Source organism: Pelodiscus sinensis, chromosome 4 (assembly GCF_052426305.1).
Source record: "Pelodiscus sinensis isolate ZL-2025 chromosome 4, ASM5242630v1, whole genome shotgun sequence".
NCBI lineage: Eukaryota > Metazoa > Chordata > Testudines > Trionychidae > Pelodiscus > Pelodiscus sinensis.
In genome coordinates this window covers 99505366-99531992 of record NC_143055.1, presented here as the reverse complement: position 1 = coordinate 99531992, position 26627 = coordinate 99505366, and the positions used below count along the sequence as shown (strand labels likewise).

The 26627-nt window shown below is 45.1% G+C and overlaps 1 protein-coding gene across 2 annotated transcripts in view; it reads right to left on the bottom strand.

Moving 5' to 3' along the window:
- Positions 1 to 23476, bottom strand: part of ANXA5 (annexin A5) — a 29545-nt gene extending 6069 nt beyond the window's left edge. The window contains exons 1-10 of one of the 2 annotated variants that reach the window (XM_006125587.5): positions 23321 to 23476; positions 23132 to 23232; positions 17970 to 18054; positions 15992 to 16086; positions 13716 to 13829; positions 9332 to 9422; positions 7287 to 7366; positions 6661 to 6717; positions 2969 to 3062; positions 153 to 248 (exon numbers count right to left, since the gene is read on the bottom strand). In XM_006125587.5, coding sequence (XP_006125649.1) covers positions 153 to 248; positions 2969 to 3062; positions 6661 to 6717; positions 7287 to 7366; positions 9332 to 9422; positions 13716 to 13829; positions 15992 to 16086; positions 17970 to 18054; positions 23132 to 23140 — 721 coding nt within the window. In that variant the 5' untranslated portion in view covers positions 23141 to 23232; positions 23321 to 23476. The other variant, XM_006125588.5, reaches the window with a different exon arrangement.
- Positions 23477 to 26627: the final 3151 nt, after the last annotated feature.

Genomic DNA, 26627 nt, shown 5'->3' with positions numbered 1-26627 from the left:
TGGCTTGATAATACAGGTGTCAACTTAACTCAGATTGTTGATCAGGTTACTCAGCACTGTCTCAACCCCTTTAAAAGGAACTGCCAAGTCATCTTTTCAGAGCTCACATTATAGAATCTATAAATAATGTAGCAGGAGTAAAACTTAATTACCAATTGCCAGAAGCAACTTCTCCAGATCCCCAGAGGTTTCACGGTCAATGGTTTCTTCAATTTGAAAGCCAGAGATCGTCATGTATTTGTCAAAAACTGAAACACCAAGGACAAGTACATACTAATTATGTGTACAGAAACATTGCTTCTCCTCTCACTGTCCCTCAGTGCATGCTATTTTCATCCAAGAACAATATATTATCCACTGCTCAAACCCATTCTCCAGACACTCTTCCCCTGCCTTATTTTAGAATATTTTCCCTAGCAGACTAATTATACAGTACAATTCCTCAGGGAAGAGGATATTCTGTAGTCTCCCAAGGCCCATGAGTGCAGTCTGGCTGGCATAAGTAGTGTATTTAAACAAGAATAACATTAACACCATCTTAAATAAATAAGATACCTCACCTACCTAACAAAGCTCTCATCTATGCGGGATTATGTGGAACATTCGGCATTTTAACTCAATCAAGCTGTACCATCAAATCTGACAACTTTACACAGATATGAGAAAGCCTCCCCATCCTACCCCTCAATCCAGCACCCAGTTTGAACTGGAAGCTAGAAATTCAGGACTTCTGGTCTTATCTCTACTAACCACTGCTTATATTAGGGATGTTAAAACATATTTAAGTAACCTTGGAACTGCTAAAAACGTCAGTGGTTGCATATAAACTGGTGTGTTTGGGGAGCCCTCTTTAAAGCCAGCTTCCCAGGTGTACCAGCTCTGCCTGTCTCCCCGTGCTGCTACCTCTGTAACAGAGCCAGTACCATGGAGGGGTGGGGAGACAGGCAGCTTCCCGAATGCACCGGAAGCCTACATGTAACCATGCACATTACAGCAATGAGCCCAGGTTTGAAGGCAATCAAGCCCCCACTACCTTACAGACAAATTAACAAAGGAGACTGCACAAATTCAGAAGTTATCCATAGAAATGGGAGTAGAACCCAGATTTAATATGGCAAACAAATTATATTCACCCAGCCACTCTGCCTTTTAGATTCAACGTGTCAAACGTGTGCAGGCTGGTACATTTAGTTATTATCCTGACTCCTATCTCAAAGTGAAGGATAGAACAAATAGCTGTGTAAACCAATGGCTAAGGTCTTCAGTGGCTGGTTCACAGAAAATTCTTTTAATCCCAACATCTAACACAGGCTTTTTGTTACTCTTTCTAGCTAAGGGCTGTTTTGGTTTCTAGAGATGACTCACCCTAAAGAGAGAAAGCATAAGTAACAGCGCAAGACAAAAAAAGTGAAAATAGACCAGGGTGTAAGAAACAACAAGAAGTGAAGTAAGTAACAGCCAGGAAATGTCCCTTCATGTTGTGGTGCCTTCTGAAAAGGTCGGTATTCTGCCTAATACCCACAGGCTTAATTTCAAGCATGCGAGAAGTGCCACCGGAGCACCATTCAAATTAAACATGTTTAAAATGCTTATTATAATTTGGAATGCCATATAAACAAAAGAACTGGTCTCAGGTTAGAAGACATTCACAAAATTCCTATCATTTTGCAAATCCTTTGAACAGAAAAGAATCATCAGGTAAAACCTTCCACTCAAACATGGAAAGGTGTGATAGAGCTGAGCTGAGCTGGAGGACAGCTGGACTGTGTGTTACTGGTTTCACCTGAAAAAGAGCTACAAAGTGTGTTTCCCCATCTTAATTCATCCCCACTCAAACGTGTTTCCCCATCTTAATTCGTACCAGAATTTGGTAAAACATATGTAATATACTCAGAAGATGCTGGGTCGGAGGGGAAGCTACAGCATGTGGGGGCTGGGAGAAAACAAATACATTAAAAAAGCCCTTTATCCCATAAAAAGGCTGATCTCCGTCACATGATTCATTAGGGAAAATAAGCACCACACACTTTGATGCTCTTTTTCAGGTGAAACCAGTAACACACAGTCCAGCTGTTCTCCTCAGATCTATCACACCCTTCCTCCAAACCAGAGGTTTTCACTGCTATTTTCTAAGACCATGCCTACACCATCATTTATATCAGCAAAGGTTTTGACGCTCAGGGTATGAAAACACCCTTCACAAAGTAACATAACTTTTGCCAATATAAGCACTCATGTGCACAGCGATACGGCAACAGGAGATGCTCCCTTGTGGACATAGCTACTGCTTCTCATTCAGCTGGTTTTATTATATTAACAAGTGAGCTCTTTCCCATCAGCATAATGTGCCTACACAAACACTCTTACAGTGCCATTGCTGTATCGGAACAGCTGTGCTGTTGTAAGCTTGTAAATGAAGAAATGGCCTAGGAGGAAACCACTTGGAGGACACAAAGAGAAATCACTTAAGTAGGGTTGCTAGGTGTCCGGTATTGGCCCAGACAGTCCAGTATTTGCAGCCTGTCCGTTTAAAAAAAACAAAACAAAAAACCAGAAAATTCCGGACATGTAAAATGTCCGGTATTTTCTGTTTTTCTTGGACGGAAGGCTGCTTGAGACAATCTTCCTCTGCTGCATCTGGCAGGGGTGGCGGAGCGTGGAGCATGGGAATTTAAATGTGCATTGCATCTTTTTTTTTTTGGCTGGGTTTCCCCCTCCCCCGCTTTTTTTTCCCCCCTCAACAACTGTGGGTCTCCTCATGTTCGGTATTTTTTGTGAAAGTATCTGGCAACCCTACACTTAAGAAGTGGAGTAAAAGCTAGGGAGTCACAAAGGCACCGAACCATTCCCAAGATCAGGGAGCCAGAACCAGTTTGTTCATAGATCCTCCTTTGTGCACTGCAACCAACATGTATTAGGCACAGCTGAGATTCTCGGTTTTCAGCTCTAGTTGCACCATTTCACCTACCTTTCCTTAGATGAGAGACACTGCGAGTCCCCAAGATGGTGATGAACTTTTCTTCGTCTGTTCCCCATTTCAGCTCTCCAGCCTTAAACAAGGCCTGTCATAATTTCAAGAAACCAAAACAAAGTTAATTATTTCTTCACACATTCACTTAGAGGACTCCACACTCTATAATAATTGCAGTGGGAGGGAAGGAACCGTGAGTGACATCTCCCAAATATTTAAGAAAAAAATGGATATGCCGTATCCATTTGGATACAAGTTCCATCATTGCTACAGATATGTCTTGCCATCATCCTTCATCATTACCTCTCCTTTCCCTTAGTCCCAGATTATGCCATATGAGTGATAGTCCAACCTGTTCATGCCCTGAGATATACGGCACATGTACAGTAGTAGTCTTGCTTCATATAAAACATGAGGTACTCTGTCAGCAAATATATTTTAGAAATATTCCCTCCCTCTTAAAAAAAAAAAAAAAAAAAAAAAAAAAAAAAAAAAAAAAAAGATGATGACAGAGTCTTCAGCCATGATGCAATCGATGAGCTAATTTCCACTTGGCTCCACACTTCTTAAGCTTTACAAAGTAGCAACTTGCTGAAGTTAACGAGGGCAAAATATATATAGCAGCAGAAGGCTAGACTGCTGTTCTGGCAAGGAAGCCAGTACTTAACCAGCACTTCATTGAGCACCATCAAAATATACACATGCCACCCCACAGGTATTTTGGACAGCGTGTTTTTCTTGACTTTCCAATCTAAAGCACACACATGGAAGTTCCTGGACGCAAATTTAGCAAGCTCTCATATTCTTCCTTTGCCTGTGTTATATATTCTTGACCTTATTTAAGACCTAGGGACAGATCTCCAGAGACCTGTGCATCCTTAGCACTGCTTCTAGCCTCTGGAATGCATATCTTCATTTAGGTTTCTATATTTTAATTATATAATCTCTCTATATCAGGGTTTCCCAATCTATGGGTCGGGACCCAAATATGGGTCACCATTGCATTTCAAAAGGGTCAGTAAGTGTCTCCCCAGGTGGCTCTGCCCTCCCTCCTCCCCCGTTTTTTAATTGCCTTGGGTCACCAAGTCTTCCTGAATTGTCAGAATGGGTCCCCATCTGAAAAGGGTTAGAATTATGGGGAGAATACAAGTAGCATCCATTACATTCCTTTATGGAAGTATGAAAGGTTCATTCCTTAAGATGGTTTGGCAAGTGTCTCTTTACAACCCAGTTATAGCCAGAAGCAAAAGATAGTTCAGTTACCACAACTGTACTCTCAAAGGATGCTGCTTTAGCTGTGATATTTACATTAAAATCTAGACAGTCCTGAACTTGGAGGCTAACTGCATTACTATGTTAAAAGTTTAACCTGCAGTGTTATAGGGAACTGACTCAGTGTTACATTCATAGAATGATTCACCTGCATAATATGCAACACAATTAACAGTGTCTGATTTTTTTCCAATTTAAGAGAATTCAAGAATTTTACTCCTCCTTTACTAGTGTGAGACTGCATAGTTGCATGCATTTGCAGATTGTTCCAAACTCCCTCACCCCGACTGACTGTGGCATACTGAGGACTGTGTTAAAAATGCATGGTATCATTTACGAGAAAGGGGGAGGGAGAAGGAGGAGAAGTCCTGTTATTGCCTGCAGGCTAGCTGGCTCTGGGGTGAAGTGTGTGATCTGTAATGAGACACTTTAAAGTGAGGTAACTTGCTGCAGCTTGAGAGCGGCTTGTTTTCTCTGTTTTGGGGTTCTTGTGAGGTATCGTAGGAATTCTAAGAAATAAAGTAGTGTCACATGAAGCCTTCCAGCAAGCGCATTTATGCTTTTAAATCTAACTTTGTGTGTAAACTCTGATCATAACACTGACCACAGCTAAATCAACATAAGGCACTCAAACTGACTGAAGAGTGACCACACAAGGAGGTTACGCTGATTTCGCTCCAGCTGTTCCTAAACCAATGATTTTTATTATTTGTCTCATGTTAGCACATAGCCCATTCTGCTCAGTGCTGTACACACAGAGAACATTACATTTAGTTTAGTTTTAGATTAACATCTAGACTGACTTAAGACAGTACTTGTTGGAGTGTGGCGAAGTCCTCACAGAAGAGCAGCTGCTGGCCTACCCTCAGAGAAGCCAAATGAAGTCTATTTACTGAGGCCAGAAGTGTACTACCTTCCTGGGCTAAATGTATCAGTTTAGAGACAAAACCTGATAAATTCAACAGATAGGGAGACAGTTACTAAACTAACTAGACTAACTGCCGATCTCTGATCTCTTCAGGGCTGATCCTGAAGTTCAGTAGATGGAGATGGAGGCTTGCTGGATTCTACCACTCCACATCAGAGGTGGAAACAGAAGTGGAAGAGCAAGTACAGGTTGGACCTCTCTGGTCTTGCAAATGAGGGAATTTGCTGGACCAAAGGAGGTCCCCTGCTACCGGCTCCCAAGACCACCTTCCCTCCCCGCTACTGGCCCCAGCTGCCCCCACTGCTGGGCAGCTGTGTCCCCAGCCCCAGCCCTGCTATCAGGGCTGCCACATTGCCAGTCTTGCTACTTTAGCTGCTGCAGCCCCTGCTGCGCTACCAGGGCTCTGGCGCCAGCCCCATGGGGCTCCGAGCTGCCAGCCCTCTTGCCACTGGGGCTCTCAGCCAGGACTGCCTGGTCCAGGAACACTCGTGGTCCTATCAGACCACGGATGTTGCCAGATGAGGGAGTCCCTGTTTTGGGAGGTCTAGCCTGGATATATTGCCAGTTCTTCTATTAATCTTATATCAAACCTCTAGCAAGAGAGTATTTTATTGATCTTGTACTTTCCTTTTCCTTCTTGTCTCCTTTTCTGAATAGTCTTTATTTTCATTCACCTAGGCCCAAACCCTGCATGAGAAAGTTTTCAGCCCAAAGCTATCTGAAACAGCCAAGATACAACATACATTAAATGAACTCTGCAGCCAAACTGCTCAGAACCTGACCACCACTATAACTAACAAAGCCAATTGAAATGGCACCGCTGAGCACATCAAAATTACTATACTGCTATATAGAGCTATGGAAAATATTAGTCAACTGCAGTATTTCACTCCCTGGAAAAATATTCAGTCATATCTGCAATGGGAGTTCTGGGACTTCCATGTAGTTACAATAAAGCAACATATTTGGTCCATTTACTCATTTGAGAGCTCCACCTTCTTTTGAATCATCCTTAAACATGAGCAGTGCTAATGTGTTATGTAGCATAGGTCCTACACAAGTCTTTCATGTAAGTTTGGGCTGTATCAGAACATCAGATCTTAAAGAATGAATCTGAATGTCCCCAAATTCTTTAGATGATGGGCTCCAGAATATCTAATGATAAAAATGTCTATTTCCTCTCAGAAATCTATAATGCTCCCATTGCCATACTATTTATATTTCTCATTTTATACCTGACAAAACCAGGATGGGGAGAAGGAAACGCAGAGGGGGAAGTGTCCTAGAACTTGTGCTTGGAATCTGGATCTTGAATGTTGCAGCTTCTCTGTTTTCACAACATTTACAACAGAAAGGAATCAACAAAACAAGTATCTCTCCAAAACCTAAGTCTCTCTCACATCTGGGCCCCACTTGTGAACCTATTTTATTTGTATGTAAGCTTATAAGAAGCCAAATGAAACACACTACGAAAATTTTTTTCACCTACCTGAGCATCCTGCTCAACCAGACCCTCATCGATTCTTCCATCAGGGTCTCTATTAGCCTAAAATAATATCCAATGCCAAGAAAAAAAGGGAGTTACGCTGATACAATTAGTCCAATATAATTAGCATAAGATTCAATGTAAAATCATCAACATCTGTTTTTCTGCAATCTTATTTCCCTTCCCTCGACAATTAAATATTCTGCCCCCTCAATTATAATCAAAAATATATGTTATCTAGCAGCGTGTTGAGAACATCATTACAAATGGGGGTTACAGTTGTCACAGACCAGTGCAGAACTGGATCCTTAAAACTGAGCCACCATAACTTCCAATCTATTCACTGCGATCACTCCTACATCCTGCTACAGCCCCTTCAGGCAGCTCTAGTATAGACTAACTTCCTTGGTTTGAGTACTATACCAATCTCCAAGATTTACGTCCATGGGCGTATGAAAATAATTCAGAATGGGCTCTTTGTAAAACAGATATAACTTCTGAGTTATCCTTTATGACATAAGCAAATGCTGCCCTGATTTCTGCAGTCTATTACTCCAATCTGACAGATGCTCGCTCACACACACACACACACACACACACACACACACACACACAAAATGAAGACTTACCTGAACAAGGACGACTAGCATCCTCTGATAGTAACCTGTTGTGTCTCCTGTGACATGATCTTCTAAGTTGGACTCATATTCTGCAAGAGAAAGTCACCTTACAGAATCTCAGCTCTTTCTAGTGGAAGGAAGGGATACTCTCACTGGTCCTCAATAAGGATGAAGCGATCAGTTGACTAGTTGACTACTTGCATTTCCCCCACTCTTCCTGCCTCTGTATCAGAAGCAGTGGGGGTGGGGAGGGAAGCAGGAACCGATGATGGGGGGAGCGGACTTAAAAACCAGCAACCCCCAGCACCATCTCTGTGGTGCCCCCTCCTCCTCCACACCTCTGCTGCCAAGAGGGTTATTTTGTGGGTTGCAGTAGGTATGTAAGCAAGTAGTCGATACAGAGGCAGCAAGGAGTGGGAGGATGCGAGTAGTTGACTACTCACTTACATCCCTACTCCAGCCCACAAAATAAAATTCTACATCCCGTGGAGTAGCCCCTGTCTGCAGAGGGTTCCCGGGGGGGAGCTGGGACCCCCACGGACAGTGGCTACTGCCAGGCCGGCTCTTACTACGTTTAAAATGCAGAGCTACAGTGGTCTTGGACCCGGTGTGAGCTAGGCTGAGCCGAGCTTCCTCAGTCCCAGCTCCCACCGGGTCTGAGTCCAGGACCTACTCCTGCTGTGGCTCTGTATTTGAAATGCAGTAAGAGCCTCCTGGCTCTTTAAATTACTACATTTAAAATGCAGAGCTGAAGCGGGGGTAGCTCCGAGAACTGGCGCAAGCCAGGACAGGGGGCCTTCCCTTATCGACTACACGATTAGCCAATTACCTGATTCTTAACATTCTTAGTTCCCAAGAGACAGAGAAAGTTGAAGGTTCACCTAAGCTGATTATCATAATCTGTCTAATCAGTCTAAAGGAGCCTCATACGGAAATGCTATGTGCTATCATCATTTATATTTACATAACCCAACAGCAATGAGGCAGAAGGGACAATCTGGCCTTCTCCAGGATCAAACAGGAATGAGGAATTCTGCAGTAGGAGGGAGCCTGGGGTCTCATTCAGATATGAAACATTCCCTCCAATACAGGAGCCTGCATATGTATACAGTTAATTTAGCCATTTGCCTTTGTTTTTAGGAAGTCCCCCTAACCAGGGAAGGAAAAGGTTTAGTCCCTACCAATCAAAGGAAGAGCCACCTGCAGATGGGAGACCTATCACTCATATTGGGGTTGCTGTGTGGCTCATCCCACCCATCGAAACATATGCACAGGATAGAGAAAGAGATGCATTGACTTTAGCATGAAGACCCTTAGGGTATGTTTACCTTTGCACTTAATCCAACAAAACTCGTCTTTCATGGGTGCTTAAACCCCCACCCCTTCATGAATAACAAAGTTTTGCTGCAGCAAGTGAGAGAGTGAATGCTGCTTTGTCGGCAGCAGTACTCTCCTGCAGACAAAATGAAACCCCCTCATAGGGGGAAGAAGTACTTTCTTGGCTGAGCCAGGTTGCCTGCCCAGCTAGCAGCAGCCCCTTTCCGCAGGAGTCCCAGCAGGGAGTTGGGATCACAGCACCCTCTGCCCATGGTGAGTCTGGGCCCACCGTGGCAGATGCCTCACCCTCCCTCCCCCATGCTGCTGCCTTTGATTGACGGAGAGAGAGGGGGCAGGCAGCACCACAGAGATGGTGCTGAGGGGAGGGGGGAAAAAAAAAAAAAAAATTTTAAACCAGCTCGCCCCCGCCCCCAGCACTGGCTCCTGCTTCCCTCTTCTTCCTCCTCCTCCCTCTCCCCCCCTCCCCTCCCCCGCTGCCTCTGATACAGGATAAGAGTGAAAAAATGAAGACTTATCTTACAAGTAGAATTTTGTTTTGTGGGTTGGAGTAGGGATGTAAGCAAGTAGTCGATACAGAGGCAGCAAAGGGTGGGGGGATGCAAGTAGTCGACTACTTGCTCACTCCTATCCTGATTTCTTCCCTCAGCTCTCAAGTATGCAGCATTTAATACAGATAGTAAAACTATGAAGAGGAATAAATCTTGACTGAACTTTACCTTCCAGATAAACTTGTTTTATATTCTGCAGCTCTGCAGTTGTTCTGGAGGCAAGAATTTCCGTCAGCACTTTCTCATTGGTCCCTGCTCCCTATGTTGAAGAGCACAAATACATAGCAACGAATATAGTAACCGAGAGAATGATAATTATTTCTTCAGTGAATCCAACAGCAATGTTCTACCTTGCAAACTCCGGAGGGGGAACGCACAGTTTTCTTTCTACTAGCTGTGTACTTTTTTTTTTTTTTTTTAAAGGCAGATTTTAATGTTTGGGTTGACTTTAGATGGGGATTGACTGACAGCTCCATGAAAACCATGTATGTCTATGACTTAATAAGCTTAGTCTTCAAGCACACCAAGCTCTATTACATTTAGGTAACATGATCTGTAACAACAGTCAAGTTGAAATGATGTAACCATGCTTTCTTGGCAACTCCCTGGTACTCTCCTTGGCTTACAGCATTTCACTAGATCACAAGCATACAGAGTCAACCTATCATCTGAATTACACTACATTTACAAACAACCTTTTACCATGAATACACATTTTTTAAATAATAGCCTACTCTGGCACTCATGCATTTTAATTCAACGTCTATGAATTACAATGTGCACAACAGTCCTGTTCCACTCCTGGAAAGAGAATAGTCACAAAAGCCAAGACAACACCTTATTTATGCAAGCTTGGATGAGCTTTGCCTGAAGGGGATTCAAAATGAATGTTAACCAGCCCTAGCTCAAAATGGTTTTCTTCTGTCAAGAAGCAGTCGGTCGTGTGGCTCCGGCAAGCACTTAAAATTCCTCCAAAATGAGAGAATTCTATGCACAAGTTACTTATAAATGTATCTCAAAACAAAGCCCATGAGGTTATGCATCATCGTTCAAATGCATGCATGGGCAAAGATGTGGTGACAGTGTCACCATGCCTGACTTTTAGCCACCTACGAAAACAAGTGATTCACAAAACCTGACTTAAGCACTAAGGCTGCCTTATGAATGGGGAAACAGGTGCCTCAAACTAGGATCCCCAAAAGCTAGCAGCTGCCCACCCAAGCAGCCAAGCAGATGCCAATGCGAGTGGTGGATGCTAAGCCGCATCCCATGCTGCACTCAGCATGATCTCTGAGCCTCACCTCTTTCTGCTTGTGATTCTGACCTGCAAACCCTTTCTTGGCATTAGGTACCCACACTGTTTTCATAAGAAGTAGTTCCCTTATCACTTTTAACCCAGAGGTGAGGGCCCAGAATATAGGAAGCCTCCAACTCCCTCTGCCACCTGAGGTGTGGGTGGGTGGGGGGTAAGAATCTGAATAAGGGTCTGCTACCTCTTCAGTGAGTTCACTAGCCAGTGAGCTCTGGGATACTCTGACATTGAGCTTGTTGAAGCTGTTCTATTGTGGATAAATAAAAACAGTCACTGGAGCAGGATGACTGGATCCTCAGTCTCTTATATAGGTGCCCTGACTACCAGACTACAGAGAAGGCACACTTCTGAAATTGACACCACCTCTTCCTCCCAACCCCATCATTTATCCACAGCTTCAACGTGCAAGAATGAGAGAACCCTCCTATCACTCATCAGATTATTTTACAAGCCAGTAGTTATGATATTCACTGTACAATTCAAATCTTCTCTCATCATTAGGCATATAGCACACTTGAATTGGGGGCGGGGTGGATCATCACATTGCAGGGAAGCGTTCTAACTACAGGCAGTCCCCGAGTTACGCGGATCCGACTTATGTCGGATCCGCACTTACGAACAGGGCTCTCTCGCCCCGGAGCTCACAGGCAGCAGGACCGCCCAGAGCGCAGCGGTCCCGCCACCTCAACCTCCGGGGCGAGAAAAGCTGCTCCGGGTGCCCCTGGTCTGCTGGGGACCGTCTCCAGCAGACCAGGGACACCTGGAGCAAAGCCGGGGAGGCAGAGGGGTCCCGCGCCTCTGAGGCTTTGCTCTGGCAAAGCCGGGGAGGCGCGGGACTCCGTCGCCGCTGCGGCTTTGCTCCCCGTGTCCCTGGTCTGCTGGGGGGGGGGGGGGGGAGAATGCAGCTAGTGCCCCTCCCCCCCAGCAGACCAGGGAGACGTGGAGCAAAGCCCCGGGCCTGTGGTAGAGCAGGTGGGGCGCTGCCGGTTGGTCCCGCAGCACCGCTCCTTGGCGCTACTGGGCCAACCCGGCAGCACCCCAGCTGCTCTGCCCCAGGAGTTCTGATTCAGCCGCTGCTGATCAGTTTCAGCAGCAGCTGAATCAGGACACCTGGGGCAGAGCAGCTGGGGTGCTGCTGGGTTGGTCCAGTAGCGCCGAGGAGCGGTGGCGCTACTGGACCAACCCAGCAGCACCCCAGCTGCTCTGCCCCAGGCGTCCCCAAGTCAGCCGCTGCTGAAACTGACCAGTGGCTGACTACAGGAAGCCCCTGCCCTGGGGCTTCCTGGAATCAGCCGCTGATCAGTTTCAGCAGCAGCTGACTTGGGGATGCCTGGGGTTCTTAAGTTGAATCTGTATGTAAGTCAGAACTGGCGTCCAGATTCAGCCGCTGTTGAAACTGATCAGTTTCAGCAGCGGCTGAATCTGGAGGCCAGTTCCGACTTACATACAGATTCAACTTAAGAACAAACCTACAGTCCCTATCTTGTACGTAACCCGGGGACTGCCTGTACTGGCCTAAAGGTTACCAAAGGGAAGTCCTCCACCCTTGCCCCCTGGACTACTTTATGAGCTCACCTATGTGCGCCTAATGTGGTAAGTGAGCTCTGAGCATGTTTACCAGGTCAGAACCTGCAAGCAAGTTAGGCGAAGAAGCACTTGCCTTCCCCCAGTTCAGACATAGCATTGGAGCTTAGAGTGAAGCAGTTGTGCATACGTTTGGCGGCAGAAATATCAGCGCCCACTGAAATTTTATTGCAAATTTTTTGATGCTAAACAAGTTTATTTGCCCATAGGTCTTGGTAGCATGTGAGAAGAGGTTTGGCAAATTTCAATGAGGCCTGATTCTGGGTTTTAGGCACCTAAAGTGGCAGTTGGGTATCTACATCTTTTTATTAACCTCCCCTACCTTTAAAAAAAATGTTAACAGCTTTAATATATTTATTCTATTTTAAAACTGAGGGTTAGAGTGAAAAGAAAAACAACTGCTTCACTATTCATCCCTGTTCACCTCCTACTCCCCATTCAGCTAATTTTTCCTTGCTTTTTAGAAATCATGTAGGGGAGGGGAGACACCGAGGAGGGGGGTCCTCCTCTCTTTTTCCTCATTTCCTCTCCTCTTCTGGCTTCTACTTGTTTCTATTTTCAGTATCCCTTCTCCTTCCCTCTCCTAATACTATTTTAGAGGTATTACAAAAAATCCCAGACTCCAAACTCAGTATTTGGTTAGGATACTATACTCAGCAAGAAAAGGTCCTGGGAAAAGCAGTTTACATAGCTAACCTATTAACAAATGTGTTAACAGAGGTCTTGGGAGTTTACATATCCAGGTCATTGGCCAAGCACTAGACAGTACCATGTCGTGTTCAGCATTCTCTGGTTTAATTAGTAAGTTCTAGAAACAACAGAGAGACATCCATTTTCTCATCACTGGCCTTCAAGGTCAATGGTATCAGGGACACATAACAATAGTGTTTCAGAAAAGTAGTCTAAGCATACTGAATAACATGCTTATATTATAAGCCCAAAGAGCAACTCCAGCTATATTAATTACGTAGCTGAAGTCAACATACCTCGATTCAAGTTTTTTTTATGTCCTACAGCATGAGGCCGATGGGAGAAAATGCTTTCATCGGCTTCTCTTACTCCGCACAAGAAAAGGAGGACCAGCTGCTGACGGGGGCACCCTCTGAGTTCAATTTAGCAGATCTTACCCAGACCCATAAAATCAAACTCTGGAAGATGGAATCATAGTAGTGCTGATCTTCTGCTAAGTGAAGACATGGTCTTAAAAGCTGTCAGTAACAGAAGTTTGGAAGCCACTGCCCTAACCTTTATCAACTGCCCTGAACAATTTTTTGGTATTGTGTTTCCTAGTATAATGTGGATAACATTATGTTGAAAAATGTGAAAAGGAGTTGGGTTCTTTAACAAAAAAAAACCCCCACACAAAACAAAAAACACACACAACCCCACTACTCTGGAAGTAACTGCTAAGTTAGGCAAGTTTCTTTGAAAATATTGACATTGCTGTAATTCTTGATGTCTAATTTACCTACTGTTGATGAGTTATTAATAAGTCAAGACATGAAAACTCATGCAAGAAATACAAAAGTAATCAGTGTAGCATTTGTTATTAACTTTAATATGAAATTTCTAATAAAAAAAAAAGCAGAATCGTCCTTCCATGATTGTAGCTGAAATATTTCAATCAAAGATTTCATTTTCTCTCGCTCATTTTACCTTAAGTGCATACTTCAGTTCATGGGCATCAAAATGTCGCGCTGGTCTCATCAAAGCCACCATCAGGGTTTCAAATTTGCCCGTCAGTTCTGATTTCAGGTCATCAACAAGATCCTAACTCACAGAATAAACAGTACTACAATTAGGAAGGAAGCCATTTCAAAAGGCATGCAAACTAGCTTACAGCTGAGCCACTGCTAGTTTTTTGAGACAGGACAGCAGGGGAGTGAGGGAGAAATTGTGTAGCTGAAAGTATAAAGCAAGACAGAGAATGCACTGGTATTTTGTAATGTAGCAACACATTTTGGTCTGAGAGCTACAGAAAATACTGTGGTCGATCTCACATAGGAATAAATTACTACAGGTTGGACCTCCCTAGACCAGTCCTGGATGAGAGATTTTGCCAGACCAGGTGAGGTCATTTCTGCCCCCCCTGCTGCTGGCCCCCACTCCCGGCTCCTCACCTCCTGCTGGCCCCGCTGCCCTGCCAACTCCTCTGAGCAGCCATCACTGCCCTAGCTTCAAGTCCCACAGGGCAGCTGTGCACATCTCCCAACCTCACTGGGCAGAACCTGCTGTCATGCACTGGACGGCCCACTGGCCCTCCACCGGGAATCTCTTGTCCTGCAACATCCATGCTGGACCATGGATGTTGCCAGACCAGAGAATCCTGGTTAAGAGAGTTTCAAACTGTAGTTTAAAGCAAAAGCAGGATACCAATAGAAGAAAAGTAATGAACTAATCCAACTTCAACAAATGGATATTTATGCATATTAAAGCATACAGATTTTAACAGTTAAATGTTCACACACAACCTTCAACTCAAGTATTTTCATACTAAAAAGCAATGGCTGAAATTTTCAACACTAAGTCTAAATCCTCTACACAGATTAGAAAATCTCTATCTAGTTTAGGAGAAGACTCCATATGCCAGAGACAGATTTTTCCAAATTTCAGCACAGGATCAGGTCTGGAGCACTGCAGCAGCTTCCAGCAGCCCCTGTGAGCATAGGGTTGAGGCTGGAGCCTTGTGGCAGTCCAGGGCCAGAGTCCCTGCAGGAAACCCCAGGAGCACAGAGCTGGGGCCAGAGCCCCATCTCTATGGCTGCCCCCGGCTGGGCAGGGCCAGAGCCCCAAAGCAGAAGCCAGATCCTGTGCCACCCAGGCAGCCAGCAGTAGCTGGGCAAGAAGCCCAGCCAGATTGAGGGGGTGGGCAATACAGGGCTGCCAGCTGGGGCATCCTGCCAACTGCAGGCGATGTGTTGGGGGCGGTGACAGAAGTCCTCCCTTGGTCCAGCAAATTCTCTCGTTCGGGACCAGTCAGGTGCCGACTATGCCAGACCAGGGAGATCCAACCTGTACCAATTGTTTGTTCCATTATTTGAATACTGGTTTTCCTAGTACAAGCTTCTGATTTTTAAGAATGCTTGAACATTTACATATCCTAGTTCCCTATAATGCACACAGGGTATTCCTACGTGTCTTGCATACTATTACAATGATTTAGGAAATAGAGTCAAGTATCAGAGGGGTAGCCGAGTTAGTCTGAATCTGCAAAAGCGACGAGGAGTCCTGTGGCACCTTATAGACTAACTGAAGTGTAGGAGCATAAGCTTTCGTGGGCAAAGACCCACTTCGTCAGATGCATGACGAAAATAGAATACGAAATAGAGTTTACTATGACTGATAGCTAAACAAAATACAAACCCACTGTGATTGCTATCAGTAGGAGTACGGGGGGGGGGGGGTTTAAAAATAAACAAAAAAAAAGAATAATATCTAACTGTACTCTCTATTTGAAATAAAGGTCAAAAAGACAGTTATCCAACTGGGCTAGGATAACAAAATCTCTTCTTTCCATCTTCCAACTAGGTTTTCCTCTCTTTTTGCAAACAGTGGATACTTACAAAATGTGACAAATCAAGGCACTAGAAAGTTCTGTCCACACTAAATCAAGAATCACCTCTGGCATCAAAATATTCATATTCTTTGTATATCGCAGGAAGATCAAACCTCAGAGCATAAAAAGAGTAATAGTAAAGTGAAGATGCTATTTGGACTATACTATGTCAAAAGACTCCACTGAAGGAGCACATGGAAAAGAGAAAGTAATGTCTGTTTGATAATCTAAATGGAATATTCTTATTTCATTGGTGATTAAGATTTTTTTTTTTAAAGTAAAATAGCAGAACTGCATATTCTCATTTAACATTCTACAGAAGAGTGGATTCTGCAGTGAGAGTTGATTTTAAAGTACATTTTTTTCTTCCTCTTACCCTGCCAAATAAGGTTTTGAAAGCAGCTGCAATTTGTTGACGCTGAGCATTGCTTCTGCCTGTAAGGATCTTCACAATGGCGTCTTCATCAGTACCTGAAGTTATTTGAAGAGGGGAGAAGAAAGAACATGCAAAGGTATAAAAAACTTTTCTAAAAACCTAATGGTGTGAACTTTGAAAGGACCGAATGCCAAGAAGAGGCACTAAATCAGATAGGAAGCAGACAACAGTTTAATTAAGTAGCCACAATGATGAAAATTTCAGTATACCTCACACCATCCCATTACGTTTTGACACACTGGTCTGAGAATCAAATGGATAGTGTTCTGACATACTACTCTCCGGCAGGACACCACTGCAGAATCCTACAGAATTAATCTGGGCTCTTATTATATTTAAAATGCAGAGGCGCAGCAATCAGCACAAGCCTGGACAGCTTGGTCCTGGCTCATGCTTAGTCCAGCAGTCTCACCAGCCCTATCCACTGTGCACAGGGGTTGCTTTGTGGCAACAGCCTGTCTGTCGGAGGGAGAGCGGCAGCTCCCCACTGGGACCACTGCAGACAGGGGCTGCTTTGCAGCCATGTCCCCTATCCACTCGTTACCTCCGATAGAGGAAGCAGGGCAGGAGCAGGCAGCATCCTGGAGATGGTGCTGAGGGGAAACTGGCTTTTAAGCCACCTGCCCCCAATACCGGTCCCTGTCCCACCCTTTGCTGCCTCATATAGAGGCAGCAAGGGGGGGGGGGTACCACAGAGAGCACAGGGAAAGTAGAGACTGCTTGAGTCCCTGCTGGTCCAGTACTCCCTGTGTCACTTCTGCTTTTGAATGTACAAGAGTCTCAGGGAGCTCTTGTACATTTCAAAAGCAAAAGCATCCACAGTGGGAACCTGCTCAAGCCTCTGCCTCCACAGCCCTCCACAAAGCCCATGCCGGGATGAACCAGCTAAAGCTGGTTCCCCCCCGCAACAGCGCCTGCTTCTTCTCCCCCGCCCCACCTCTCTCTGATAGAGTGCTCACAATTTTGTCCTGCAGGATGGAAGGGGAAAAAAAAAAAGAGCTCATATGACAGATTTTAGTCTCACTGCTTAGTAGAATTCCGAAAGGCATGGATTAGAAAAAAAAAGAGAGAAAAGATTGAAGACCGTCATCTAGATCTCAACCTCTTTCAAATATGGACCTGTCAGAGGCATCAAGCTGGGCCTGAAATCGATTCTGTCAGCATTTTCTGATAGAGGCAGCAAGGGGATGGGGGAAGCGACTAGACCAGTTGCTACTCAACTATCCGATAAGCATTTGCTTAGCAGATAATCGATTAGTCTTATTTTATGTGCAGCAGATGACAAAACTGTTTTCACACGGAGCCATTACTATTCTCGTTAATGATGTAGCATGAACAGGGGTATCACAGTGTGGTCCTATATGAATCAACTGAGGTACCGAGAGCCTACATACTATGCCTTACCCCGGCTCAGTAAGGCATAGCACTGGCCCTTTGCTCTGCTTATCAACTCAAGGGAGAAGTAGGGCAGAGTTACATGACCCCAAAGTACAGCACCAGGCAAGGGGGCTTCTACATAAGACTCCACACGGGCTATTCTAGTTCTCATTACCCACAAAATCTCCTCATGTGGAAGGGAACAGAGGATGTGCCGTTGCAGAAGGGGCTCAAGTCTCAATTCCGGTACATACCCTTGGTTTTGAACAAGGGAAGTGGCTGTCATCTCCCTGTGCCAGGCTAGGGGGTGAACTCTCTTAAGAATGGCAGACCCAGAACTGGAACAAACCCTGGCACTTGTGCTTACAGGGTTAGAATTTCATCACGTCACTATTAAAAAAATCTCTTATCTTTGTTTGTTTTAGCTAATGTAAAACATCCATGTGCAGCCATTGTGTTGTGTCCGAAAAGGAAAACGAAGAGCTTCCCATCCGGCTGACAGAAATAACTCTCTCTGAGCTCTCATGGCCAAAACTCTTACCCAAGCCTTTCATTGCCTTACGGAGAGCCTCAGCATCACTTCTGGCATCAAAACCGGGAAAGTCTTTCACGGTGCCTCTGGAGAGCTGAAGGAGAAAAATGCTATGAATCAACAGCTGCTGGCTTATAACACCGGTCCCTGGTACATCTGTTCATATTAGGATCCCAGCTGGGACTTGAGAATGAGATTTGAAAGTTAATTTTTTTGCTAGAAATGCTGTTTAGACATTGTAGCAAAAACTGGTTTAAACACAATTCTTGCCAGATAGGAGCTAATGTGGTTTCAATTCAGCGTACACATGAGCTACCAGGGGCATGGGTCCACTTATATGAAAGTGGCTTACAAGACCAGGGCCTTAAACATTAGTACCTGAAAACAACATATTTGCATGGTACCCAGAGCAAACCATACTATTTGTGGCTTTGCATTTATATACAGGACATGTCCTAGAAAAAGGTGTGCATGGAATCCTGGGGACACTTGTATTGTTTTAAAAGAATGGACCCCAGACAGAGCACAAAAGATATATCACTTACCTGGAGAAAAAGGTATAAAAGATATGTCACACAGCACCGCATTTTAAAAAGTTTCATGACACTCGACTAGTTGCTTACATCCCTACAGCAGTGTACTAAATAATCCAAGGGCCAGACTTCTCATATCAAATCTCATGACTTTTATTCTAGCCCAGTCTTATTCAATAAGCTTTCTTTACATCCAAAAAAAAATCCTGTAAACATTTAGGCACAGTTCAAAATACCAGCAAAGGCAGGCAAATACAGCAGAAACCCAGGAAATAATTTGCTTATTTCTCATCATCCATATTTTACAAGCCATACAATCACCTGGCTTCTGAGAGGAAGTCCTGACCTCAGCTCAGCAATTTCAATGACTCAGGGGTATTGTTACAGGTTGGTGGAAGTGATTTTGCACACTGGGCGGGAGAGGAAATCAGCCGCAATGGAAAGGAGAAAAAGGAGAACTAGCATGTAAGCAGTAACTAGCATCAATGCACCTTGGAAGCAACGAAGTTTCTCAAACCAAGTCTGTATGATCCTCTAGTGGGAGCATTGCTGCATGTCTTAAGTTTACCAAAGTGCTTCTCAAAGTGTGAGATAAGATTAACAAACAAATTAACCAGTATCATATCAACATTTAAACATATACAGAATCACCTTGTTTAACAGAGGCACTATATTTTTAATTTCTTCCATACACAACATATACGCAGGATAAGATACTCCCCTTCTAGCATTTAATTTTCCATTTCATACAATGAGCAATGTCTCTACTTCCTGTTAAACTCTTTAGTCTGGCCTCAGGCCCTGACTAGTACCAAACCAGAGAATTTGCTGAACCACGGGAGGTCAATATTGTCTAGCAGCATTATCAACACTTCCGCTGCTTACTGGGCTCTCAGAAGACATTTTGGGGTAAATTAGGGCTAAACAACTGCACAAAACACTGGTGGTGCTAAACGAACTTTATGGAACTTTTGGAAACTTGGCCACACCCAAGGTAAGCGGACATCCAGATAACTAAATGATGCCAGACCATACAGGTTCACCGTGCATAAGCCTTTCAGCATATATTCGTTATCTTTCACATACACACACGCTGGGGGAGAGGGGCGGAGGGAAATCCCTGCTAATCACACTAGCAAACAGAATTTGATTTAGCAAGTCAAACACTGGAGATTAAATAAGACCTCCATCCAGTCACCTTGTCCAGCCCCCTTGCCAATGCATTGTTATTCAACAAAATATCCTCTCATGCTTTACAGTCTAGTTTCAGATAATTCAAGCTATTCCACAGTTCATCAGGTCTCATATTTAGAAAGTGGTTCCTGGTTTCTAGCCTTAGGTATAATTGGATGAGCAAAGGAAACCCTAAGTGGAATATCCTGAACAATTCCTAATTCCCCTTTCAATGGTCCGAAGTTCCTTAGCCATCTTTCAGTCAAGTTACACAAAAAGATACTAAGTATCTTAGATCTAGATTCACTCTCTCCAGCACCTTTCTTTAGTTTTTTGTTAACTAAACAAATCTTTCATAATTCTCTTTCATAATTCTCATTTGCAAAGTGTACCATAGAAAGCCTCTGTATTTACTGAGTTTGCCCCAAAAATCCTGAAATATTTTGGCATAGATGTGAACTAGAAAAACATTCCTAAGTGTCAGGGTTCATTTGCATAGTAAACATTCCACTTTGAAGCAAAGTTGCTATAACCCTGTACTAGCACAGTACGTATCTATTGGTCTTCTAAAATGCACCCTGCCATATAACTCCTATCACAGCCTTTTAGACAGGAGGAGGTTATCCTTCCTCATACCTTGCTTAGACTAGTCTTTGAGGCTGCATCTTCAATAAGAAGTTTCGTACCCATTTCACAGCAACGGTAGAAGCACTAAAAGCCTGGCAATTGCAGCACCCTCATGGGAGGTGTGTTTAAATCCCTACCTCAAAACTGACAGGAGTGGAGACTCAAACCTGAATCTTTCACATCCCAGGTGAATGCTTTAACCATTGGGTGAAATAAGACAAAGCTCCCCAACCAACCACTGAATTTCCCTACCTGCTCACCTCCGCTGTCTTTTGCATGGTTTTGCATACTCTGAGCTCACCTACTGGCTTAGGTCCTGAAAGCCAGGTGGACAAGGGAATGCCTAGTTTGAGAAACACCCTGGCAATTAGGAGTAAGCTAAGGCAATGAGTAACTCTGTGGCAGGACTTTTGGTGGCTTCTACACATTTTCCCTCTTTCCTGCCCTCACCCCACCCTGCCACAGAAATGTAAGCATCTGTACAGTTAGGTAGCACCCGAGTAGACATTTTGAAAATATTAGTGGTTTCTAAATGCTAGTTTAGATGCCTATTAGGGATGTTAAGAAGCGTGTAATTCGTTAATCATGTAGTCAACAAAATGTGTTGACTACACAATTAGTCAACAGGGGGTAGCACGGCTACCACTCAATCCTACAAGCACTCGTAGTGCAGAGCCACAGTGGGGGGTTGATGCTGGGTCGCAGCACTAAGAGCTTGTGCATGGGCAGGCTGGCTCACTCCCAGCTCGCACGGGGATCCAGCATCAACCCCCACCCTGGCACTTAGTGCTTATAGTGCAGAGCCACAGCGAGAGTTGATGCCGGGTCCTGGGACTGAGCCAGCCTGTCAAAAAACTTACTTGTAAGGGGTGGGGAGGAGTGTTGATGTAGTCATTAATGTTAACCAATAAGTACCTACTTGTCAGTTAGTCATTCAGTCGACAACACTATTATGTCCGTAGTGCCTATCTTCCTGTTTAATGCTCTGTTAATCAGTCTACACTGGGGAAGTCTGAAATAGTATTTTGATAGAGGTACTGTTTATTAGAGCATGATGAAATAAAACGTATTTTCCATTTGAAGTAACCTGAAGAAATTGAATTGTCTCTTACAGCTTTTAAAAAAAAAAGGGGGGGGGGGAGTATGGTCTCATTGCTAAAGACAGTTCTGCACAAAGTCAATTGAGTTCTGTAAAGGTAAAAGAGATCTCTTTCCATGATAAGGGCACACAGCTCCAAGACCACATGTACAGCCTTACAAAGCCACAGATGTGGCTGCAGATATCCATGACTTATTTTTGAGGATACAGATGAGGGTACAAATGTTGTATCCATACAGAGCTCTACTCACATGTGCTTAACTGGACTACGGAGCAGAATCACTATCTTGGAACTATTCCAAACTCCTTCCTGCCTAAGCATTCCAATCCCCTTGGTTTAAAAAAGGTAAAGTTTAGAACAACAGTATTTAGATCAGTAACCATTTCATGTCAATATAATTTATGTAAATCCTGAAGATGCATATTGAGGCTAAAAGCTACTGCTAGAAGTTTCATTAATATAAGATTGGCTCAATGCATAATTGAATAATTCCACAGACTACACACTTGGAAAGTACTCACACATTTGATAACTTGTGTAAATAGTTGGACATTATAGACCAGCATAAAAGTTTTCAGGATTTTCAGAATTGTGGTGTATTTATGTTTGACGCATTTGTATAAACATATAGGGTGATTATTGTTTTGTTTGTTATTCAAACTATCATTTAGCCTCAAATGTTACACACACAACTCCTGATTGAAAATGAAAAAAAATAATAAGAGACTGTAAAAGGCATAAAACTTTCTGGAGGAAAATGGCTGAAAAAGCATTAGAACAGATTAGCAGCCTACAGATCTATCAAAGGAGTTTAGCGTGGTTACTAATAAACCATCTTGTTAGTCTTTAAAGTGCTACATAGTCCTGTATTTTGTTTCAGTGTTGAGAAGTAGTTTTCCACACAAACTAAACGGCAGAATAGAGTACAGGAAAAAAAGACCAAAATTTTCTCCCCTCTTCCCCTTGCTCCAGTGGAAAATGGCTACACCCACTCAGAGCAGAAATATGCAGTACAGAAAACTTGGCTAAACACAAGGAAACTGTGAGAAAAAGTTAGTCTGATGTTTATCTCACATGATTACAATGAGATGTTCTTTCAATGACTTTAGGGTGGGTTTATTAGAGACAGGCCAAAACTTTAAAAAAAAACCAAACTACCAGAGTTTAGAAAAAAAAAAAAAGGACAGTTTAGAAAGAAAGCTGCCTAGCTTTGGAGAGGTTACAGAAAGCCCACGTCATTCACTCCTGCACTTTTACTATGTTTCCAAGACACTAAAAGGGAACTGTGGTTAAAAACAGCTGCTGCCACAGAAAAACCTGGGCAGTGAGGAACAATTAAAGAAGCACCAGCCAGGAAAGAAAAGTCAGGATGGACTGAAAGCAACAGGCATCAGCATCAGAGCTGGTTAAATGTCCCTCCTGCAGGAATTTGCCACGCAGGCAGCTGCGTTGTAGCTCAGGAAAGCTTATGCTCCAATACTCTAGGCAATGTGCTTGTCTTTCAAGGGGCAGCAGAGAGGAAAGGAAACGGCTAGCCACGCCCTGGTGCACAGCTCCTGCCGGCGGAGCTGTGGCAAAAGCCAGCCTGGAGCTAATGAAAGAGCTGGCTGGGACCCGGGTTGCAACAGGCCAGTACCTGTAAGAAAGGTGGGTTCCTTTCAGCCCCGAGCGCCACCAGACCCCTGGCTGTTTTGACCCTTAGGCAACACACAGGCAGGAGAGCAGGGCAGGGTCTCACCTTTGCCATGGCGCCGGTCCTGCGGCTCAGGGGGCAGAGAAGCGAGCGGGCGGGGCTGGCAGAGACAGTGCGCGGCGTCCTTGTCCCGCGGGCAGCTCAGCCTAGTGGAAAAACACGTTATGCGGTGCCCGGGCCAGGAAGGCAGCAGCCGCCAGAGCCCGGCTCCCTCCCACTTCTCCCGAGACTCACGGCGGCTGGAGCGCGGCGAGTTGCGTGCAGCAATGGAGAAGCAGCGGCCCCGCTGTGCCCCAGCCACGCCCGGTGCTCGAGTCACATCCCCCCCTTCCTCCCCGCTCCGCCTGCGCCGCTCGCAGCCGCCACGCCCCGGCCCCAAGCGCGCTGCGAGACTCCCCAGCGCCGGGCGCGGCGCCCCTGGGTGCTCGGCCCTGAGCGCTTTCCACCCTGCGGCCGGAGTAGCCTTGTAGCTGGTGGCGCTGAGGCGAGGCAGGCTGGCCGGCGCGGCAGGGAGCGATGAAAGGCGGGTGTTAAAAAAAAACACCTAAGTAGTCTCAGGTCTTCGCTGGTTTTGCCCCTGAGTGAGCTGCTTGGGGAAGCCACGGCCTGGAGGGGAGAGGAAGGGAGGGTGTTTCACCCTGTTGGCAAGGAGATGGAGGTCAAGCCTTTAAGGAACCCAGCTTTCCTCCCCCTGGCTCGTTTTGTGTTGGCAATGCAGGGCGGCTGGAACTAGGGTGCCCCTGCTGCCACCCGCCCTGGCTTTTCCTTCACAGACAGGATTTGCAGTTTGGTTGAATATTGGCTCTTAGGGTGTGTCTAGACTACAGGGTTTTGTCACAAAAGTGGACTTTTGTCGACAAAACTAAACCTGTGTCTACACTACCGCTCAGTTCTGTCGACAGAACTCAGCAGTTTTGTCGACGCTGGTAAACCTCATTTTACGAGGAATAACGCCTTTTGTCGACAGTTCTGTCAACAGAAGGTGTTATTGCATCTAAACTGTCCTTTGCGTCTACACTGCCATGTCAACAAAGCAGCTTGCTTTGTCAGCAGAACTGAAAGTAGTCTAGACGCTCTTTGTCGACAGAAGCTTTGTCGGCAGTATCTGTCGACAAAAGCCTGTAGTCTAGACGTACCCTTAGGGTTGCCAGATGGCCAGTTTTGAACAGGACAGTCCAGTATTTGAGCTTTCTGGTCAGGAAACAAATTGAGAAAATATAAATGTCCGGTATTTTCTAAATAAGATGTAATGTAGATTGTGATGTCATGTCAAGCGTGTCCAGTATTTTTGTTAAAACCATCTGGCAACCCTAATGCTTTCCGCAACCACCTGGACCCACTGTTCCACCCACCCACCAGGTTCTAAAAACTTTTTCTCTCTTAAGAACCAAAGCCATAAGACCCGTGCAGGACTAAAAAACACAGAGTCACCCAACCCACACTTCCAGTTCTAATGGGGGAGGAGGGTGGCAGAGAGATGAAAAACATGTTTTAGCCCATTTATACTTCTCAAGGAGACTCACTGGTGATTGCCTTCCCATGATCTGGGAGGCTGCTATTACAGGTTGCCTAGTTTCACTGTAGTTTAAGTACCCCTGAGCTGAAAACACCTTAGCAACAAACTAACATAACCTACTGTTTTTCTGTCCTATTGCTATCATTCCCCCTCTCCTCCTCCAGTAGTGGAAGAACACCTTGAGCAATGTTTACGTGGGAAGAGCTAAAGCCACCTCCTTCTCACACTCCTTCTCACACCTAGATTTCCAGTGAATTTAGTTAATGCCCAGGCTCTGATCCCACAGGCCTGCTCCATTCAGGTAGATGCTCTCCCCCACATGCCTTTACAGATCCTCATTCAAGTCATTAGGGCTCAGTGCTGGAATATAGGCCACTGAGAACAGAAGAGTTTGCACAATTACAGCCTGTGTTTGTAAAACACGTTGGGATGACAGCTACATTAAGAATGTAGTAAGTGCAAGATGTTGTTTTGTTCCATAATATTGATTAGGGATATAAGAGAGTTATCAATTAATTTAGCCTGCTACTCTCCCCACCCCCCAACAGCTGCCTCTGTATCAGAGGCAGCAAGTGGGAGAGCTGGAGCCAGTGCTGGGGAAACCAGATTAAAAGCCAGTTCCCCCCAGCACCCTCACCATGGTGCCACCTGCTCCCCACCTCAAAGCCCCACAGCTGCCTCCAGCAGCAGCGCAGGGGAGGCTACTTCAAAGCAGCCCCTGCCTGCAGTAGGCCCCGGCTTGCCGCAAGCAAAGGCAGCTCCGCATCCCACTCATGCTGGTCCAGCAGCCCCTGACAGTGGAGGGTCCCAGTGGGGAGCTGCAAACCTCGTGCACAGGGTCTGCTGCCATGTTGGCCCAAGCTGGTTGCAAACACAAGCTGCTCCGGCAGCAGCCCCTATCTGCGGGGTTTGTAGCTCCCCACACGGAGCCTGGGATCTGTGCGGCTGCCCCCTTTGAAACACCAAAGGGACATTTCAAAGGGGCAGCGCTGGGCAGCCCGGGGTCAGCTGAGGACTCCCCAGCTGACCCCGGGCTCTGCACAGCATTTCAGTGGAACCTGAGATCAACTGGGGACTCCCCAGCTGACCCTGGGTTCTGGGGAAGTGCCGCCCAGAGCCTGGGATCAGCTGGGGAGTCCCCAGCTGATCCCAGCTTCCACTGAAATGCTGTGTGGAACCCGGGGCCAGTCTGGGCTCTGTGCAACATGGAGCTGGGGCCAACAGGGGACGCTGAGCCCCCCCACCCAGACACTGGGCTTCATGGCTTTGAAATGCATAAGAGGCATTGCTGGGGACTCTTGTACATTTCAAAGCAGGCATACCTGCGGGACTTCCCGCTGGCCCAAAGCTGCATGCAGAGTTCTGCATTCCTCCTTTGAAATGTACAAGAACCCCAGCGGAAGTACCTATCAGCTAGTCAATGGAAATTCCATTGACTACTCGACTAGTCATTTAACTGCCATTTAACATCCTTAGACTGAGCACTTCCTCCCTTCTTGATTAATCATGTAATCAACAGAATTTCTATCAACTACATCATTAGTTTCCTTACATCCCTAATATTGATTAAGGCCATCTAACTTGAACAACCAATTTCTCCAAGTGTTGGGGTAGGACATCTACACATACCTGTGCTTTTCTATGCATCTTTTTCCTGCCTGGGATGCCATAAACAAGAATAAGAACCCTCCATCCAGTAAGCCAGATATAGAGGAGGGAACTCAGGGAAGACATTCACACAAATTATATAGCATAGTGTCTCTCTCACGAGGAGCTGAAATCCTGCTTCCTCAACCACATGGGAATCTAAATGTGTTTGTGTGAGCTGTAAGAAAAAGCGGAAATTAGAACATAGGGAAAAGTTGGCATCATGCCCTTTGCTAAGACAGTGTATGAATGTAAGCTCTTTAAATGTAATTCTTTTTTACTGTAGCAATTTCAATATAATCATGTAAACTGGCTTTATGTATCTGTGTAAACACAGAACAGTAGACTACTGTGGAAGGTGAGTCAGCAATTATGCCT